At 33.6% G+C, this 17272-nt stretch overlaps 1 protein-coding gene across 1 annotated transcript in view; it reads left to right on the forward strand.

The window, feature by feature from the left end:
- The window catches only part of LOC123705666 (extracellular sulfatase SULF-1 homolog), a 66120-nt gene that overhangs the window by 25002 nt on the left and 23846 nt on the right, over nucleotides 1–17272 (forward strand). Inside the window, exons 2-3 of the mRNA XM_045654588.1 lie at nucleotides 3031–3838; nucleotides 4593–4732. Of these exons, the coding sequence (XP_045510544.1) occupies nucleotides 3183–3838; nucleotides 4593–4732 (796 nt within the window). The 5' untranslated portion in view covers nucleotides 3031–3182. The remainder of the gene's footprint in view (nucleotides 1–3030; nucleotides 3839–4592; nucleotides 4733–17272) is intronic.

Genomic DNA, 17272 nt, shown 5'->3' on the forward strand with positions numbered 1-17272 from the left:
ATGTATACATACGAGCAGTAAATGAATCAATAGTCGCTCTGCTTTCGCCCGCGTCTGAACTTTGATATTTGTCGAAAACATTATTCTTGTTTACAACACACGTCCCCATATTATTTATACACGATTCATAAATTGCATCCAGCATGACACGTTCCAAATAAGTAATTGCTCAGGAGAAATCAGTTTATGTATAATTTGTTTTTCATGCTTTATCTAGTCTACATATACTGTAAAGAAATTGGTACTTTTAGGCTTGATAAATGAGTTGATATTTATAATTGAATTATTTCATAGATACCATAGAGCCATTTTAGCTCTATCCCTTTACAATATCAGGAAATATATCAGAAATTAAATTATTATTTATTTTAAATTTCAGGTATGAACCTGCCCTCTTATTATACACACACGTAGGTTATGTTAATACTATAGCTAGTTTAATTTGTAACAATAATTTGGGCTATTAAAAATTAATAGCCGTATAAACATGGTTATACGGCTATTAATTTTTTACGGTTAACAAAATAATTACAGCTATTTAATTGTATGTAAATATCAATTAAGAGTTAAGTTAATGTAATGTAACATGACCGTACCATTTCATTACGGCCGTCGTAACTTCTCACTAATTCAATGTGTCACACGATGCGGTTGTATTAATCAACTTTATACAGTCAATAGCACATTTAATAATAATTGAAATGTCAGATACAAATTACACTTTGTAATAACAATAATGTTTTCAGTTTACACGAGCTCTACTTTAAATAACGTTAATCTCGACGAATTTATAGAAAATAGAGCCTTTATAGAGTTTTCACATTTGGTTGAATAGTTCCAGAAAATACTTCTTAATACCTAATATAAGAATATTATTTAGTTTTAAAAAACGTGGCCTAAATAACGTTCAAACAATACCTACTGTAAAAAATATAACTTTAAAACAGACTGTCTTTCATTATGTTTTGTAAGCGCTGAAATAAACAATATTCCCCCCAAAAAATTTAATAAACCCAACCTCGAACAAATTGCACCGAAAGATAGACAAGATAAGGGAATGTTTAATTATGGAATTATGTGAGCTCACGAAAGAAGAAACATCTTGCACCCGCTATTTACATAGTCCTTAACGATTCCTTTGTTCTCACCTTTAAAATACTTAGGAGTCCGCTCGAGCATAAAATGTACAAGGTATTGTTAGGAGCGTGTTCGTGATGCGTTGCCTATGAAGCCAATCATGCCCGTACTGTGAAACTTACTTTATTACAAGTAGAATAAAACGCTAGCTTAATATAGACCACAAAGTAGAACAACAATTTGTTTTAAATGAATATAACATTTTATATCATCGTTGTATTTAGTGTTCATAATCAGTATTGTAAGGATTCCTACGACGAAATTACATTAGCAGAAATGTATTTTAAATATAACTGATACATTAAGTTACTAATTACGGCAAATATTTCCTCGATTCAAATATTAATGGAGGATAAAGTTTGGTTTCCAGAAATCGTTAAGGAGATTTACATAAAACTTCTTTGACAGCGGGCAAAACTTTGGAGAGCGGGTGATTAACTTCTAATTTATAATGATCATTAACATTGTTACAACCTAAGTTTCTGCAGAGATAATTCATTTTAAAATTTCTATGTATATTTTAGAACGAATTAAATTTAAATTTTCTCATTCTTTTAATACTTTTCCCGAATAAATTTATTACAAGAACCAAAAAGTGGGTATCAGACTTCGGAGTGTGATGCGAAACTATTTAAGTTTATTTGGTCTAACGCTAGGAGTTATATTAGTATCTTTGGAAATAGGACGTGCCAATATCGTCTAAACATTAGGCGGGAATACATAAATAACAATTTCGCGGCACGTTGCTAATATTTGTTTATACTTTCAGAGAAAGTGCCTGAAGCAATAACTGTTTTTGTTAGCGTAAAGTTACTTTGAGTTAAAATTACGCATTTTGATCTAATTCAACGAGGTTTACGAGATATGCGTGCTTTCACCGCACAAACATAGAAATCTACGCAGCTGTTATGATTTTACGCATTTGGTAAAGCCAAGATAAATAATTATACTCATGATGAAAATGCAATAACTGCTTTATCAAAGTTAATTTAATTGTACCCACTAAAAAGGCTTGTCCAAAACATCTTCATTATGCCCTAAGCACATCTAAGGACCAAACATTAAATTTAATGACACCACTGGTTGAGTCATTTCGCAGTCATTTACAGAGACTGAATGTAATTTATAGGATTTATTTATGACAATAATTGACCATACTGGTTGACAATCATTGCAGCAATTTAAGACGATGAACAAAACTGCGTTTCAATTTCAAATACATAAATGCGTTTTAAATCAATTGGAGGTCAGCGATAGACGTAGTAGGTAGGTATACGAACTAGCAGTGCAATCTATCTCGTTGTCTTTTATTTATCAAAGGTGGTTATGTTTCATAACCATCTTATTCTTATACATAAATTCGTATGTATTTTGTATTTATATCATAATATTGTAAGGCAATAATGCAAAGTATTTTTATCGATTAAATTACTTATATTAAAAAAGATACATTAAATAATAATAATACAACATAATGTGTATTATACAATAGCAAAGTAATTTCGAGATCGAGAAAACAGTAGTAATATCAATATATACAGAAACCGTGTAAAATTTATAAAACTTGTAGAGTAAGAACACGAGGTCGGGGCCAAAACACTAGTAGGTAGCCTATGATTTAAAAATTAAGCAAAGATGCTACGGTACCTAACTCATTTCTAAGCAATACAGGAAAATATTTACTTTCTCAAAGATGTAATTTTCTTAAAAGCAATTCGACATAGACCCTTCTAAATAGTTATACAACTGGCTTGCTTTTCATTCACGTAAGTTACTCGTCGAATAATTTGGGACTAAATAGCGTATGAACTTATTTCAGATTGAAATACTTAACCTAATTAAATTGCATTTGAGTGTTACAAATTTACTAAAAAAACATTTTCTTTGTTACAGGTAGCGACCCAAAATGGCACTACGATTTAAGCTTTGCTATTGGTACTTTCAATCTATAACAACCTGAAGATTTGTTTATTGTAAAACAAAATAAAAAAAAAACGCAGGATTACTCTCAGTATTTGTGTAATATTAAACACATTGAATCAAACATGAATTTGAAAATAATATCACTCCTTCTTACATGGAATTTTTTATTAATTTCCGCAAAGAGAGATTCGTTTGAGGATGATGACTCGTTACGGGCCAGAGAGCTAAGAAATAAGGAAAATAATAGAAATCGAACTACCTTTAATGGTACATTAACAGATTTGCCGGAGAGACGAAATTTGAGGCACCGGAACAGCTCAAGGTATCGCGGTGACCGACGCAGATTTTGGGAAAGAGAACATGAAGTGAGACGTGACCGACGGAGAGGATCTGAATCGTCCGAAGAATCTTTAAATAGAACGAATCCTTTTAAAAATGATAAATCCAGGAAAGATAAGCATACAAAAGGTACTACTGAAAAATCATACGAGAGAAGGAAACAGGCGCAAAACAAACCTCCGGAAAGATCTTCAGCACCTATTAGAGAAAACACAACACGATTCAAGTCTAAAGCGGCTAACAAATGGCAAACTGGTGGTTTCATTCCGTACCCGCAGCCACGCGAGAAGAAGCCTAATATCATTTTAATTCTGACAGATGATCAAGACGTTGAACTGGGCAGTTTAAATTTTATGCCGCGTACAATGAAAGCAATAAGAAGTGCCGGTGCGGAGTTTCGTCACGCCTACACTACTACGCCAATGTGCTGTCCCTCACGGTGCGTTTATTTTTTATCCAGTAGGTGTATTTATATGTATATTTCCATCACAAGTGTATTTGTATTATCAAATATCCAGTAGGTGTATTTATATGTATATTTCCATCACAAGTGTATTTGTATCTATACATATAATAAATCTGTAGAAGGGTCAATTCTGTACATTGAAAATATTGAAAAAATAACTAGCAGGGGGTGTTACTGGATCGATACCAAACCCAAATATGTGATTAAAAAAATTTTTGTCTGTCTGTCTGTCTGTCTGTCTGTCTGTCTGTCTGTCTGTCTGTCTGTCTGTATGTGAAGACATCACGTGAAAACTACCGGTTCGATTTCGATGAAACTTGGTATAATTATACCTTATTATCCTGGGCGTAAAATAGGATACTTTTTATCCTGGAAAAATACGTAGAAAAAAAATTAATCTCAATTTTTCAGTTATCCATAGACGTTGTTCTGTAGTAGGTACCGCGAACACACGTTGCGTATTATTATAGACCTAGTCGTATTTGGGTCCAATAGATATTTATAAGATGTCATTGTCCGAGTTACTCAAAAAAGAGAAATAAACCATCCACGCAAAGACCGACATCCGCGCGGACGGAGTCGCGGGCGGAAGCTAGTTATCAAATAATATTATCATAACTTATATTATTATATATTTTTTTCATGGGGTAGCAGGTATTTGGTCTGATTTTTATTACTCAATTATATTAAGATATTATATTCATTTATTTTTCCTTTTTTTAATCAGGAGTTCACTGCTCACCGGAGTGTACGTGCACAACCACAATGTGTTTACAAATAATGACAACTGCTCTTCCCCGATGTGGCAGGCCAAGCACGAAACTAATACATTTGCTACATATCTTTCAAACGCTGGATATCGCACTGGTAAGTTTCATTATCCTTTGTATATAAATTGTACATAAAAAAGTTTGACGTTGAACTTAATACATACCGTGTGCATTAAGGGTTTTTATGAAGTATGAAGTGTGTCACTTTGTGGGAACAGAACAGAAACAGTAGTTCTTAATGGCGCTATGATAACATAAAAATACATATAAAAATCACGTATATTTTCAGTATACACAACCCGTAAGTCCTCACCTCTCATAAATGTGTCGGATCTATTCCAGTACCTAGTAAGTGTTGTTTGTAATGTTTTATTTTCTAACGTGAAGATTGAAGGCTGACAACATAAATAATCCTTTGAAGTTTTGTCAAGCTATATATAAGTTGTAAGTTTCAGGATGAAGAGCTACTGACAGATTTTACCGATGTTTAACTGCTTTCGTGATATTTGAATGTAGAGGTGGTAGAGACTGACTGGAGCTGTAATTAAATGAGTGTTTAACATTTATGTTTTACACACAAAAAGCATGTCACTGAGTCACTACATGGTTCCCTTTATCTCTACTATATATATTTTACGTAACACGTGCAATAGACTTAAAACATCCGTATACATTTATGGTCGTATAAATAGTTTTAAAAGTGAAATCTTATATGGTATTATCCTTGTAATATGTTGTTACATTGATTCTGATTATCAATAGAGTCGTTGCTTGTAAGCATTCGATATACGATACTGACAGCACCTGAGAATGCTTCACTAAAGCATAACATGTTACATTCCAATCTGCCGGTGGAATGTAACACCTTTATAGCAAATCATTTTGTAACATTTTATTGCTTATTAATTTGGGATATAAGGTTTTACGACCTCTTCTATGTTAATGTCAACTTTATTCGTGTTAATGATTTACTAAAATTTTATAATGCTAAATTATTAAAATTAACGAGAATACATTTAATAGGCTAAGGTTTTATTTACTAGCTTCCGCCCGCGACTCCGTCCGCGCGGATGTCGGTCTTCGCGTGGATGGTTTATTTCTTCATTTTGAGTAACTCTGACAATGATATCTTATAAATATATATTGGACCCAAATACGGCTAGGCCTATAATAATACGCAACGTGTGTTCGCGGTTCTACAGAACAACGTCTATGGATAAAACTGAAAAGATTAATTTTTTTCTACGTATTTTATTTAAAAAGTATCCTATTATACGCCCAGGATAATAAGGTATAATTATACCAAGTTTCATCGAAATCGAACCGTTAGTTTTCACGTGATGCAGACAGACAGACAGACAGACAGACAGACAAAAAATATTTTAAACACATATTTGGGTTTGGTATCGATCCAGTAACACCCCCTGGTATTTATTTTTTCAATATTTTCAACTTATTTTCAATGTACAAAATTGACCCTTCTACAGATTTATTATAATATGTATAGTTACAAATACAATGAAATGAGATGACAGAGAGAATTATGAGTTTAATGAATAAACCAATTTACGGTGAAAACAATATTAATATGTTAATTATTATTATTATGCATACAATATATTTTATTCCAATAAGAACGACCGCTCGCCACACTGGACACGTCCGCTCGCATCAAAATTCATAAATTTTATGCGTCGCGCGGCTTTTTTTTTTTTTTTTTTTTTTGTATGGTGTTTCTCAATGTTAGCCAGAAGGGCTTCTACATTTTAACGCGGACGCGGGCGTCGCGCGGCGCGGATCGCAGTCCTTATACATATAGGAGTCGTGGCAGGCGTGGCATCGTGCGGCTCTCGTGTGACGCAAACGGTTCAAGCCAAATCCGACTTTCGGAGCTACATGTTACGGCGCTGAATCCACTGCGGTATAGAACAACGTCTATGGATAAAACTGAAAATTTTAGTTTATTTTTTTTTCTACGTATTTTTCCAGGATAAAAAGTATCCTATTTTACGCCCAGGATAATAAGGTATAATTATACCAAGTTTCATCGAAATCGAACCGTTAGTTTTCACGTGATGTCTTCACATACAGACAGACAGACAGACAGACAGACAGACAAAAATTTTTTTAATCACATATTTGGGTTTGGTATCGATCCAGTAACACCCCCTGCTATTTATTTTTTCAATATTTTCAATGTACAGAATTGACCCTTCTACAGATTTATTATATGTATAGATTATATATTTTATACAATTTTATTTCCTTTCAGGGTTAAGATAGCTCTCTTAAATATATTAAAACAAGTATTATAATACCTTACGCTTTGTACATTCCTTACATTGGGAATCGCACAAAAACATACCAAATGATTTCTTTTTGCATTGCAAGCAAGTTTATGACGAATACTGTGTCAGCATACCCATATTAATAAAAAAGTAATTGCTTTTTTGCCAACATTTCTAGCAAGGGAGATCTGTTTTTTAATGTCATTATTACGCTTATAAGTTATAGGCACTGAAATCTTCGTATCATTTGATTATTATCTACTTTATATACCAGAATCTTCATAAAATATAATAAAAAGCCGTAGACGAGAAGTGGTGACCCAAAACACAATGTTTGTATTAATGATGCAATAATCCATACTAATATTATAAATGCGAAAGTAACTCTGTCTGTCTGTCTGTCTGTTACTCAATCACGCCTAAACTACTGAACCAATTTGCATGAAATTTGGTATGGAGATATTTTGATACCCGAGAAAGGACATAGGCTACCTTTTATTGCGAAATATGTACCACGGGCGAAGCCGGGGCGAACCACTAGTAACTATATATTTCCAACTTTCTGGGTAATAAGTAAATTCTACTCAAATTCTCTTTGAACACCGAGATAGAAATGCAAAACTTTAAACTTGTATTGCATTTCAATGGCACATTGCAGTACGACGATACGATATCGATTTATGTTCGCAATCTAAGAAATAGAAACCCGTAAACACTATCAAATGCACAACAATAAAACTGAGTGCAAAGAGACACATGATCTTTACGCTTGTCCGATTGTTATCTAATCCTGGCGCATTACAAAGGCCCATAAGTCAATAGCGCGATTGTATCCGACAGTAGTCTCTGGATTTGTTTTAAATATCATCATAGGCTGGGCGTGGGCGCACGTGGGTCGCCGGACGCTAGCCATTTGGTCACATCACACTTGCGATACCTACTGTTGCCGTCACGAATGAATAAATTCAGATAGAAATGTCCTTGCCGGTATTTGGGGTGACCGATAGACCATCCGGCGAAGACATTATGAATAGTCGTGATTTGGACCTAACGGAAGGAATCACTTGCAATGAACGTTGCGATTTATTGGAGGGTTATTGTTTAAATTGATAAAGGAATTTATGGCACGCGACGAATAGTTGGTGGTGGACCCATTGCAGTCTGTTCATAAGTAACTCAAACTCGAGCTGTGAACTATAATATCCTTAGTTACTTTAGTGTAGTTTCGTATGAACTTTTACCTAGTATTTGCAGTAGGTATTGAGCTTCTCTCGTGTTTTATTGTTCATTCAGTGCAATTTAAATAATTGCCCTATGTGACAAGCAGCACGTGTCGACGATTTATCACTGTGCCGTTAAAGAGTCCATTTAGTTGGTAAATTTATGTTCCAAACGAGCTATAATAAATTCGCCCTGTGCTTTCCCTTCCGCGCGGGCATGTGGGCGAAGGGTACGCCTACACATGAGGGAAGACCAGTATTTTAGATTCTTTGCTCAGTCTAATCACATAGATTGCTGCTTCCGTTAACAGATGAAAGTGTGTGGGTCGCTGTTTATAGAGCTTGTTGGTTTTCTTCAAGTGTAGAGCTCGGAGGAGATATTCAAATTTGTACTATGGCATATTTACGTTATTTACATCGAAATACTTCGTTTACAATACAGATATTAATATCGGGACCAATTATTAATATTCAGAATAAACCTACGTTTTTCAGAATAATTTGTTATGTATTTAAACCAAAATACTCGCCGCGTCATAGTGTAATAATAAGGATGTTATTTATACAATAATAAGTTGTAATATTTCAATTTAATATAATAATGTTTAATTTTAATTACTGGACCAAGGTTCAAAACATAACGTTCACATTTGTAAAGACGGCTAGTTATTTACGTTACATTGTCTTGAATTGGCTAGAAACAGTTAACCTTTTATCTAAGTATATATTACCTGCGCAATGTGTAATTAACACAGGTAAGGAAAATACCTTCAAGTATTTTCAACCTAGCGTACAACTATTCATATTTTAAAATAAGTAACGTATGAAGAAAATTAAAACGTTTATTATTATAAGAATATAGTGATTATAGCCATGTGACGTCATAAGCAAGTTAGAATGCAATGTTTTTTAAATTGTGGTCAATCCAACAAATCTATTTGTTGAATGTTTTATTTATTTGTATTGTTTACAAACATAATATTAACTTAAAAGGAAATAAATAGCTGCTAGATAAATTCAAGAGTTTAATTTAACAAAAGAGCATCATTCCATAACGTTAATAAAATGTTCAGCGATTGTAGTACAAAGACTTAGGTTTAATTATGCAAAATTATCCTACTAAGGTACAGTTTGTCGTCATGCTCCACTAGGAAAGGGAATGGGTCCTTAATGTGCCTTTGTGTTATTCAGGGGTCAGGCACACCTTTTAACGATAGCATCTCAACTCTCAAGTAAATATACGACGGAAACTCTCTGGTCTTTGACTTGGATAAGTCAAAGAAGCTCTTAACTACTGTTACACAGCTACAAAGTTCTGTAATTTAAATATGCGGTACCAACTGATGGTTTTAAATTATTATTCAGGGATGTCTTTCTACATCACATTGTATCAGATCCAGAAAAATAATTACCAACTACTAATAAATTCTCATACCCACTACTAATTAGGGGTAAAAAATTAAATGTGGGTAATGTGATGTAATAAAATATTGTAAATTTATTGATAAATTAATGAAGACATGTGTCATTATGTAAATGGTGTTGAAACAGTATACGTTATTGTAAACTTGTATGCGTGGGCGCAGACGACGCCGTGCTGTCTAGTCGTTTGCAATCTGAATAAAGTTTATTCAATATAAATAGAAAGTCTTCTTCATCTACTACTTATCCTACGTTTGTTTTAAGATATTGTACGGCCGGTGTTTCAGTAGAACTGCATATATAAACTTATTGTTGCAATCGTATATTTATTAGTTGAGTGTTAAACATTTTTGGACTTGTGAATGGTGAATCCGAAGAAATATTATATAATAAAAGCCCAGTTCTTTGTTAATATGGATGGAACATAGAACTTGCTGAAAACAGCAATCACCTAGGCCTAGGGTATAAATAGACCCTGAGTCAAGCTTTACTTACTTATATCAGTAGGTAGTACCAGTACCACCTATGCAGGATATAATATTAATTACACACCCTCATACAGGTATCATATTATACTCGTATTGTAAATTTGTAGTCTACATATTGCTCACATACTTCGATCAAAGCAAAGATATCAAGTTCGTATAAACAACGTAACCTGCACATTAAACTAATGTGCATCACAAAGTTAATAAAGATCGAAATGCAGGCTGCTCTATAAACTAGGGAGGTAGACTTGATCCTCTCCGAAGTAAATATTTGTTCTGGCAATACAAATACCGCAGGCCGTTCGTGCAACATACTTCTTAGCAGACGGGAGCTAGTTGAAGTAAATATTTTAACGAAATGATAAACTTCTAGGAAATTTTTGAGAAGGTATGTATAAATAAAGTCTTTTTTTATACATTTTGATTTATGGCAAATAAATGCAATGATTCTATCAATCTTTTTAGTTGATCAACTGTTGATTTCTGAAATAAATTCAAAAAAAATCCTATCCTTAATCCTATCTTATTCATCTTATCCATCCTATTCTTAAAGACAGGTGGATTTGTTTTCACTGAATCTTGCATAATAACAAAAGGGTTTCTTTTATCTAAATTCTTTATTGTATTCAGAAAACGTTTTCTCAATGAACTTCTCCCTGGTATAATCTTAATAGAGTTATTTTTAGTATTCATATATACATAGGTAATATAGCAATCATGTAAATAAGTACAATACATTTTGGTAAAAGTATGTGCATGTTAACAAATTCATTTTCATCAAGCTTCACGTCGAGATATAATCAAATCAAAGTACAATGTTGACCTCGCATGTTGCATGTCACTCCGCCGCAAGTGTCCATTACTATTAATACGCCAACAATATATGGCGGATAATAAGGCATGACGTGTGCTAATACGCAATGAACATTTATGTTATATTGTGAACAATTTTAGGCATTAAATCATGTAGCAAGCTGTATAAGTTAATAATACTCTCGCTTCCCTTCGCTTTGCTAAACCACAAAAGAGATATTTGATATGGCATATTACAGGATTCTTAAATTATTATATTCAAAAGCATTTAAGTTGTATAGTCTACATTTACATATTTTATTTATTGCTGATAAATGTAAGATACTCTCAAAAAGACTGCAATTAGACTATAATATGGTAAAGTAGATGAATTATTTATTACGATCACAATAATATTACAACATACACACTTTCGTTAAAACTTCTTTCTTTTAAATATTATTTTATCTTAATTATAAAGAAATACAGTTTTGTTTTTATAACCAGAAATGTCCAACTGTCTTAAATCACAGCAGTCAAAATAACAGCATTTTATTGCCCTCAAAACACATAGTAACAAAAGCTCATAAGGTCAAACATTAGTGGCTATTAGAAGACCAAACCGCTTTCTCTGTCATACCAGTAAAGCAGCCTTGACGTGAAAGCATCTCTACTTTAGTAAGCGGTTACTGATAGCAAGTACGTTCGACCCTGATAAGCGTTTGAGTATAACTTTGTAGATATGGTAATGGTTTAGGGTTGATATGTTTATGAACAAGTATGCAGTCTAGATGTCCATTCCATATACTTTCGTGGATAGGAGGGTCTGTTGATCTTATCGAATATTCATCTGAATTCTCAGAAGAATTATAAAATCTAAGCCTGTTTACGATTTTTTATATAATACATACCTTCATCTTATAAACATGTTTCCCTATATACAACGATAGATATTGTATACAGTATAACAATAACATAAAGATACAATTATAAGATATATTTTAAAAATGTTTTCCTTTATAAATATCCATAAAACTCAAATATTGATTTGTTAAGCTCTAAACTATAAGAAAAACATTTCGTAATAGCTGATTTGTAAGTTGCGTAGGGCGCGTCGTTAAGTGGCCCTGCGGAAAGGTTGTAGGCGAATAGGTCACATATCGATCATTAGGAATTCCTAATAAAATCGCTTCTTTAAAGAATTAAAGATAAGACTCAGCTAATAAAATATATTATATATGGGCAAACTAAAAGTTAAAACACCTTTAGGTAGCCATAGGTACTTAAAATATTCCACATAATGTTAATCATACAAAAAATGTTAAGTATCTAATGTATCATGAACGGTATATTTAAATTTAAAGTAACCATTTAAAAATATATAACAACACATCCATGCAAGAAACTTTTTGAAAATAATACCCAAATAGAAAAAGCACACGTTTTTTGTGTAAACTTCAACGAAAATAAAACTTCTAAACGCCAGTAAATCCATACAAATCCCTCGAAATTGGAATGTGAGTCACGATGCATGTTTCTTTTCACAAACCATTGCACTGAATGAGTCGCGTCGCAGCGATAAAAATATCGCTCTCGTTAGTCTTTCATAGAGATTTGTAATGAAAGCTTTATTTTAAGTACAGCTTGCCGTGAACTTGTAAAAAGATAATCTGAACACATTTGTTGACACGACGAAACTGCTGTAAAAATAATGACTTTGCGAGTGTTGTCATATTATGTTGTATCATGTAGATATATATCCCTTAAATATATATCTTGTATGTTGTAAGATGTTCTTTATTATGTTTGTTGTTCATCATTAAATTGTACGAGTATTTTAAATTGGGCAGCAAATTAGAAAATATCGTAATCCAATTAAAGACAATAAAACTTCCAAACTGCGCGCCTCCATTCATTAAAGAGACAAGGAAGAGTCTATTAGGACGAAGAGGTCACTAATTGAATCTAATTCTACTTTTTCATAATTACGAGCGTCGTTCGAAGATTTTTTATTGTAATTTTCCTAAGTGTCATTTGTTTCAATTGCGGTTGTGTTAATGTTTTGCCTGGATATCCTGATTAAAACCGGACAGGCGTTAATTTACTTCGACTGCGCGCCCACTGGATTCAACTTTCTTTATTGTTTAAAATATTGTTATAATAACGATTGGAAGAGGAAATTTATATTTTTTGAGTCTTACATACATAAATATAATACATATTATTATTAAGTAAAATTTCCGATCCAGTTTAAAATATTGTGTTTTTCTATTTTCAAATTTATTTATTTATTTATTTATTTTAATTAGGCACACCAACAATAAATACATTTGACATTGATATAATTAACATTATTAATTAATTAATATTATGTACTTATCAATAAAAGGTGTACACAGCATTTATAAATTAAATAGAATTATTTATGAACATAACAGATAATTAATTACATTACAATATAAATATTTATTTTTTATTAGTGTTATCTATAATTAAGTATTTATAAAATTATTATTAATCGTTTTACAAATTATTATTAATCAAGCAATTAATAATTTTATGTTTGTATTGTGCAAGAGATCCAAAGAATATATCAAGGTCCGGTATAGAAGTGACAAATTGGTTATATGCTGCACACATACGAGGCAATGGTGCTTGACGTACTAAATTAGTTCGGCTCACTGGTAAATCAAAGAGATTACTAATCGGTTTTCTGGGTAAATTAGACGGGATTCGAAAAGTGATACCAGAAACAATATCCTCACAGGTAGTTAAACCATTTACACAGTTAAAAAGAAATACCAAGTCGTGTAATTTACGGCGATCTCTTAACGTCATCATTTTGAAGTAATGTAAGCGCTCAGCATACGGACAACGATGTGAGATACCTGGGGAGGTAAAAGCCAAATGCCTAGTGAACGATCGCTGTATGGATTCTATGCGCTGCGAGTGCACGGCGTGATGGGGATTCCACACAACACATGCAAACTCGAGGTGACTCCGTACGAGTGCATTATATAAGGCAATTTTTGTTGATGCTTTAAAGGATGTAGCATTTCTTTTAATAAACCCAGTCATCCTTGCAGCTTTCTTAATTATTATATCAAGATGAGATGTAAGTTTGAGTTTACTATCCAAAGTTACAACCCAGGTCGACAATTTCATGCTGGTGAAGAAGAGGAACATTGTCGATACTGTAAGTCGAATTAAATGGTACTTTTTTCCTTGTAAATCGAATGAATGAACACTTATTAGAGTTAATTATCATATTATTATTTTTACACCACTGACCTATATTGTCTAAATCATTCTGGATAGCAGCTACATCCGCCAAGCTGTCAGTTTTGTAAATTTTTAGGTCATCAGCGAAAAGTGCATAACTGCAGTGTTTGATAGAGTCACAGATGTCATTGATGTAAGCAACGAACAGAAGTGGACCCAGATGAGATCCCTGGGGAACACCAGATGTAGCAGTAAACACTTTAGATCTGAAACCTTTTACAACAACTTCTTGATTCCTTTTATACAAGTAAGATGCAATCCATTGTAAAATAGGACCCGATATACCATAGTTTTTTAATTTTGTGATTAAAGTCAGATGATCCACCTTGTCAAATGCGCTACTGAAGTCTGTGTAGACTACGTCCATTTGGTTACCGATGTCCATCACATGCGTCAGGTCAGACAAAAACTTAACAAGGTTAGTTTGCACTGAGTGACCCTTCCTAAAGCCATGTTGATGTGAAGTTATAAATTTATCTAAATATCGAGTCAAAACTGGACAAATCAACGATTCAAACACCTTTGATAAAGAAGATAAGATAGTTATGGGCCTGTAATTACTGACTGCACCTAGGTCGCCTTTCTTGTGTACGGGCACAATTATAGAGGTTTTCCAATATTCAGGAAATATACCTTGTTTAAGTGACTCATTAATAATTATAGCGAGAGGGGAGGCAATTGCGACAGCGGCGCGTTTAAGAAATACAGGAGGAATTTGATCTGGACCAGCACCCTTATTTATATCAAGTTGTTTCAACTTGAGAAGAACCTCTTTTTTTGATACAATAACCTTTGCACAAGAATCCCAAGCGGCTTCTCTATTCTGAACACAAATATTTGATAAGGGTTCAGAATATATAGAAGAAAAATGCAATGCAAAAAGATTAGCTATATCAGGGCCGTTAGTCGCGATTTTGTCATTTAGGCACACAACAGAAGGTATGGAAGATGTCGGATTGTTCCGTTTACTATTTATAAACTTCCAGAAAGCTTTACTATCCTTCGAGATTGCATTTTCGATCTTTAACTTATAATTTTGATGACACTGTGCAATTAATTTATGGGAACGTTCACGTAATATACTAAATTCAAACAAATCGCGGGGATTTTTATATTTCTTATACTTGAGTCTCATTTTTTCCTTATCTTTGATAACGTGAATTAGGGCGGACGTAAACCAGGGAGGGTATTTACTTTTCTTCATTTTACTCTTAGGCACATGGTTATCAATTACACTTCGCATAATGTCGTAAAATGCCCCTAACTTATCATTAATATCAACGAATTTAGCGAATTTGGAGCACCAATCAATATTCTCCAATTCCCGCACACTACAATCATAATCGGCTTTAAAAAAGTTATAGCTAACGTAGTCATCACATCTTAGTGTGGAAGGTGCTTCAGATACCAGACTCAGAAATAAACACGGATGATGGGGATCAGGTTTGGTCAATATATCAATCGCAGTAGATATCTTAAAACGAGGAACATTAGTTAGGGCTAAATCTAATATTTTTCCATTTTGATTTGTAATATTGTTTATTTGCTCAAGGTTATTTAAGTTGATAAAATCGACCAAAGCACACTCCACACGACCGTGACATGCAACAGGAACCATTCCACAAGTACCGCCTTGACCATAGGCCCATTCTATATTACCTAGGTTAAAATCACCTAGTATTATTACATTTTCCATATGTTCTAGTAGATTATTAGCATTATAAATAAATTTGTCAAGGGCATTGTAGTTGGTTGGAGGCGGAAGATAAATAGCACAAATAGGTATGTTTTTTGTCACACCGTTAATAACACAAGTAATATTCACCCAAAGATCCTCATATTCACTTTCGTATTTAAATAATCTGGAAGATTGTATTTTCCGAGCTACTGCTATTAGGACGCCACCTCCATCCAACTTAGTTTTTTTGTTACAAATACGGTCTCTACGATAAACAACATACCGGGAATCGAATATCTCACTGCTAGAAATGCCAGAATTAAGCCACGTTTCACTTAAAACAATAACATCGTATGAGTTTAACAGAATATTTTTATATAGGTCGTTAGTTTTAGTTCTCAATCCTCTAACATTCTGATAATATAGGGTAATCATAATTGTAAATTTAAATAAGAACCGCAACATTCACTGGGGATAAAGAAAAAGAGACTATGTCATCAGTTTTATACTGTCTAAACATCGGATTTGTAATGCTTGACTAGTTTCGTTTTTACGCACATATATTTTGCCGTTCCGAACCCAAACAAATTGATATCTCACTTCTTTTGCTTTTATTCTAGCAGATGCATGGAGAATTTTGTTGGCTGGGGTTAAATGTTCTGAAACATAAACTGGTTTTTTAATTCCACCAATTCCCAAGTTGTGTGTGCTTAATTTATCTTCTGGGTTACATTTGTTGAAAATTACAGCATGTTATTAAACATTATTCACCTACGTGTTTGTAAATAATATCGGATTAACTAGTCATCTGCCCCCATACTAGGGACTAGAGATGCAACGAATAGTTGTTTGGCCGGATACCAGATACCGGATGTTCGGCCTGACCACCAGCCGAATGTTCGGTATCCGGCCGCCGAATATTCGGCTGACGGCATTTTGAGTTTCGTAGGTGCGTGTCGCGCACCGGCACGCCGCCTGTGCAGTGCAGGTTTTGACTTGTTTTGTAGTGAACGTTCGCGCGGTCACAGTTCTTGGTAGAGACACTTTTATCGTGTCAGTGAAAAAAAATTTCGTTAAAAATAATAAAAAGCTTCAATTACAACTGTCTTTATTTCGATTCTATTTATAAAATCTACCAATTTTACTATCCGGTATCCGGCCAGATAGTACATTACCATCCGGTATCCGGCCGGATAGTATTAAAGGGCCGGATAAGCCAGATACCGGATAGGAACCGAATATTCGGTGCATCTCTACTAGGGACATACCACACGGGGCATACAACACGGGACTACACACATTCACACTAAAGTCACAAAGATGTAGGTAAATCCAGTTATTTTAACAACTCTCCGCTTCGGCCCTTACTTCATATAATAGAACTCACAAGTTAGTATGTGTGGGTTAACCTGCTTCATTAAATATCATATCTCAACGTTGATTTTTATGAAATTTCATTACAGCAAT

Source organism: Colias croceus, chromosome 2, assembly GCF_905220415.1.
Source record: "Colias croceus chromosome 2, ilColCroc2.1".
Taxonomy (NCBI): domain Eukaryota; kingdom Metazoa; phylum Arthropoda; class Insecta; order Lepidoptera; family Pieridae; genus Colias; species Colias croceus.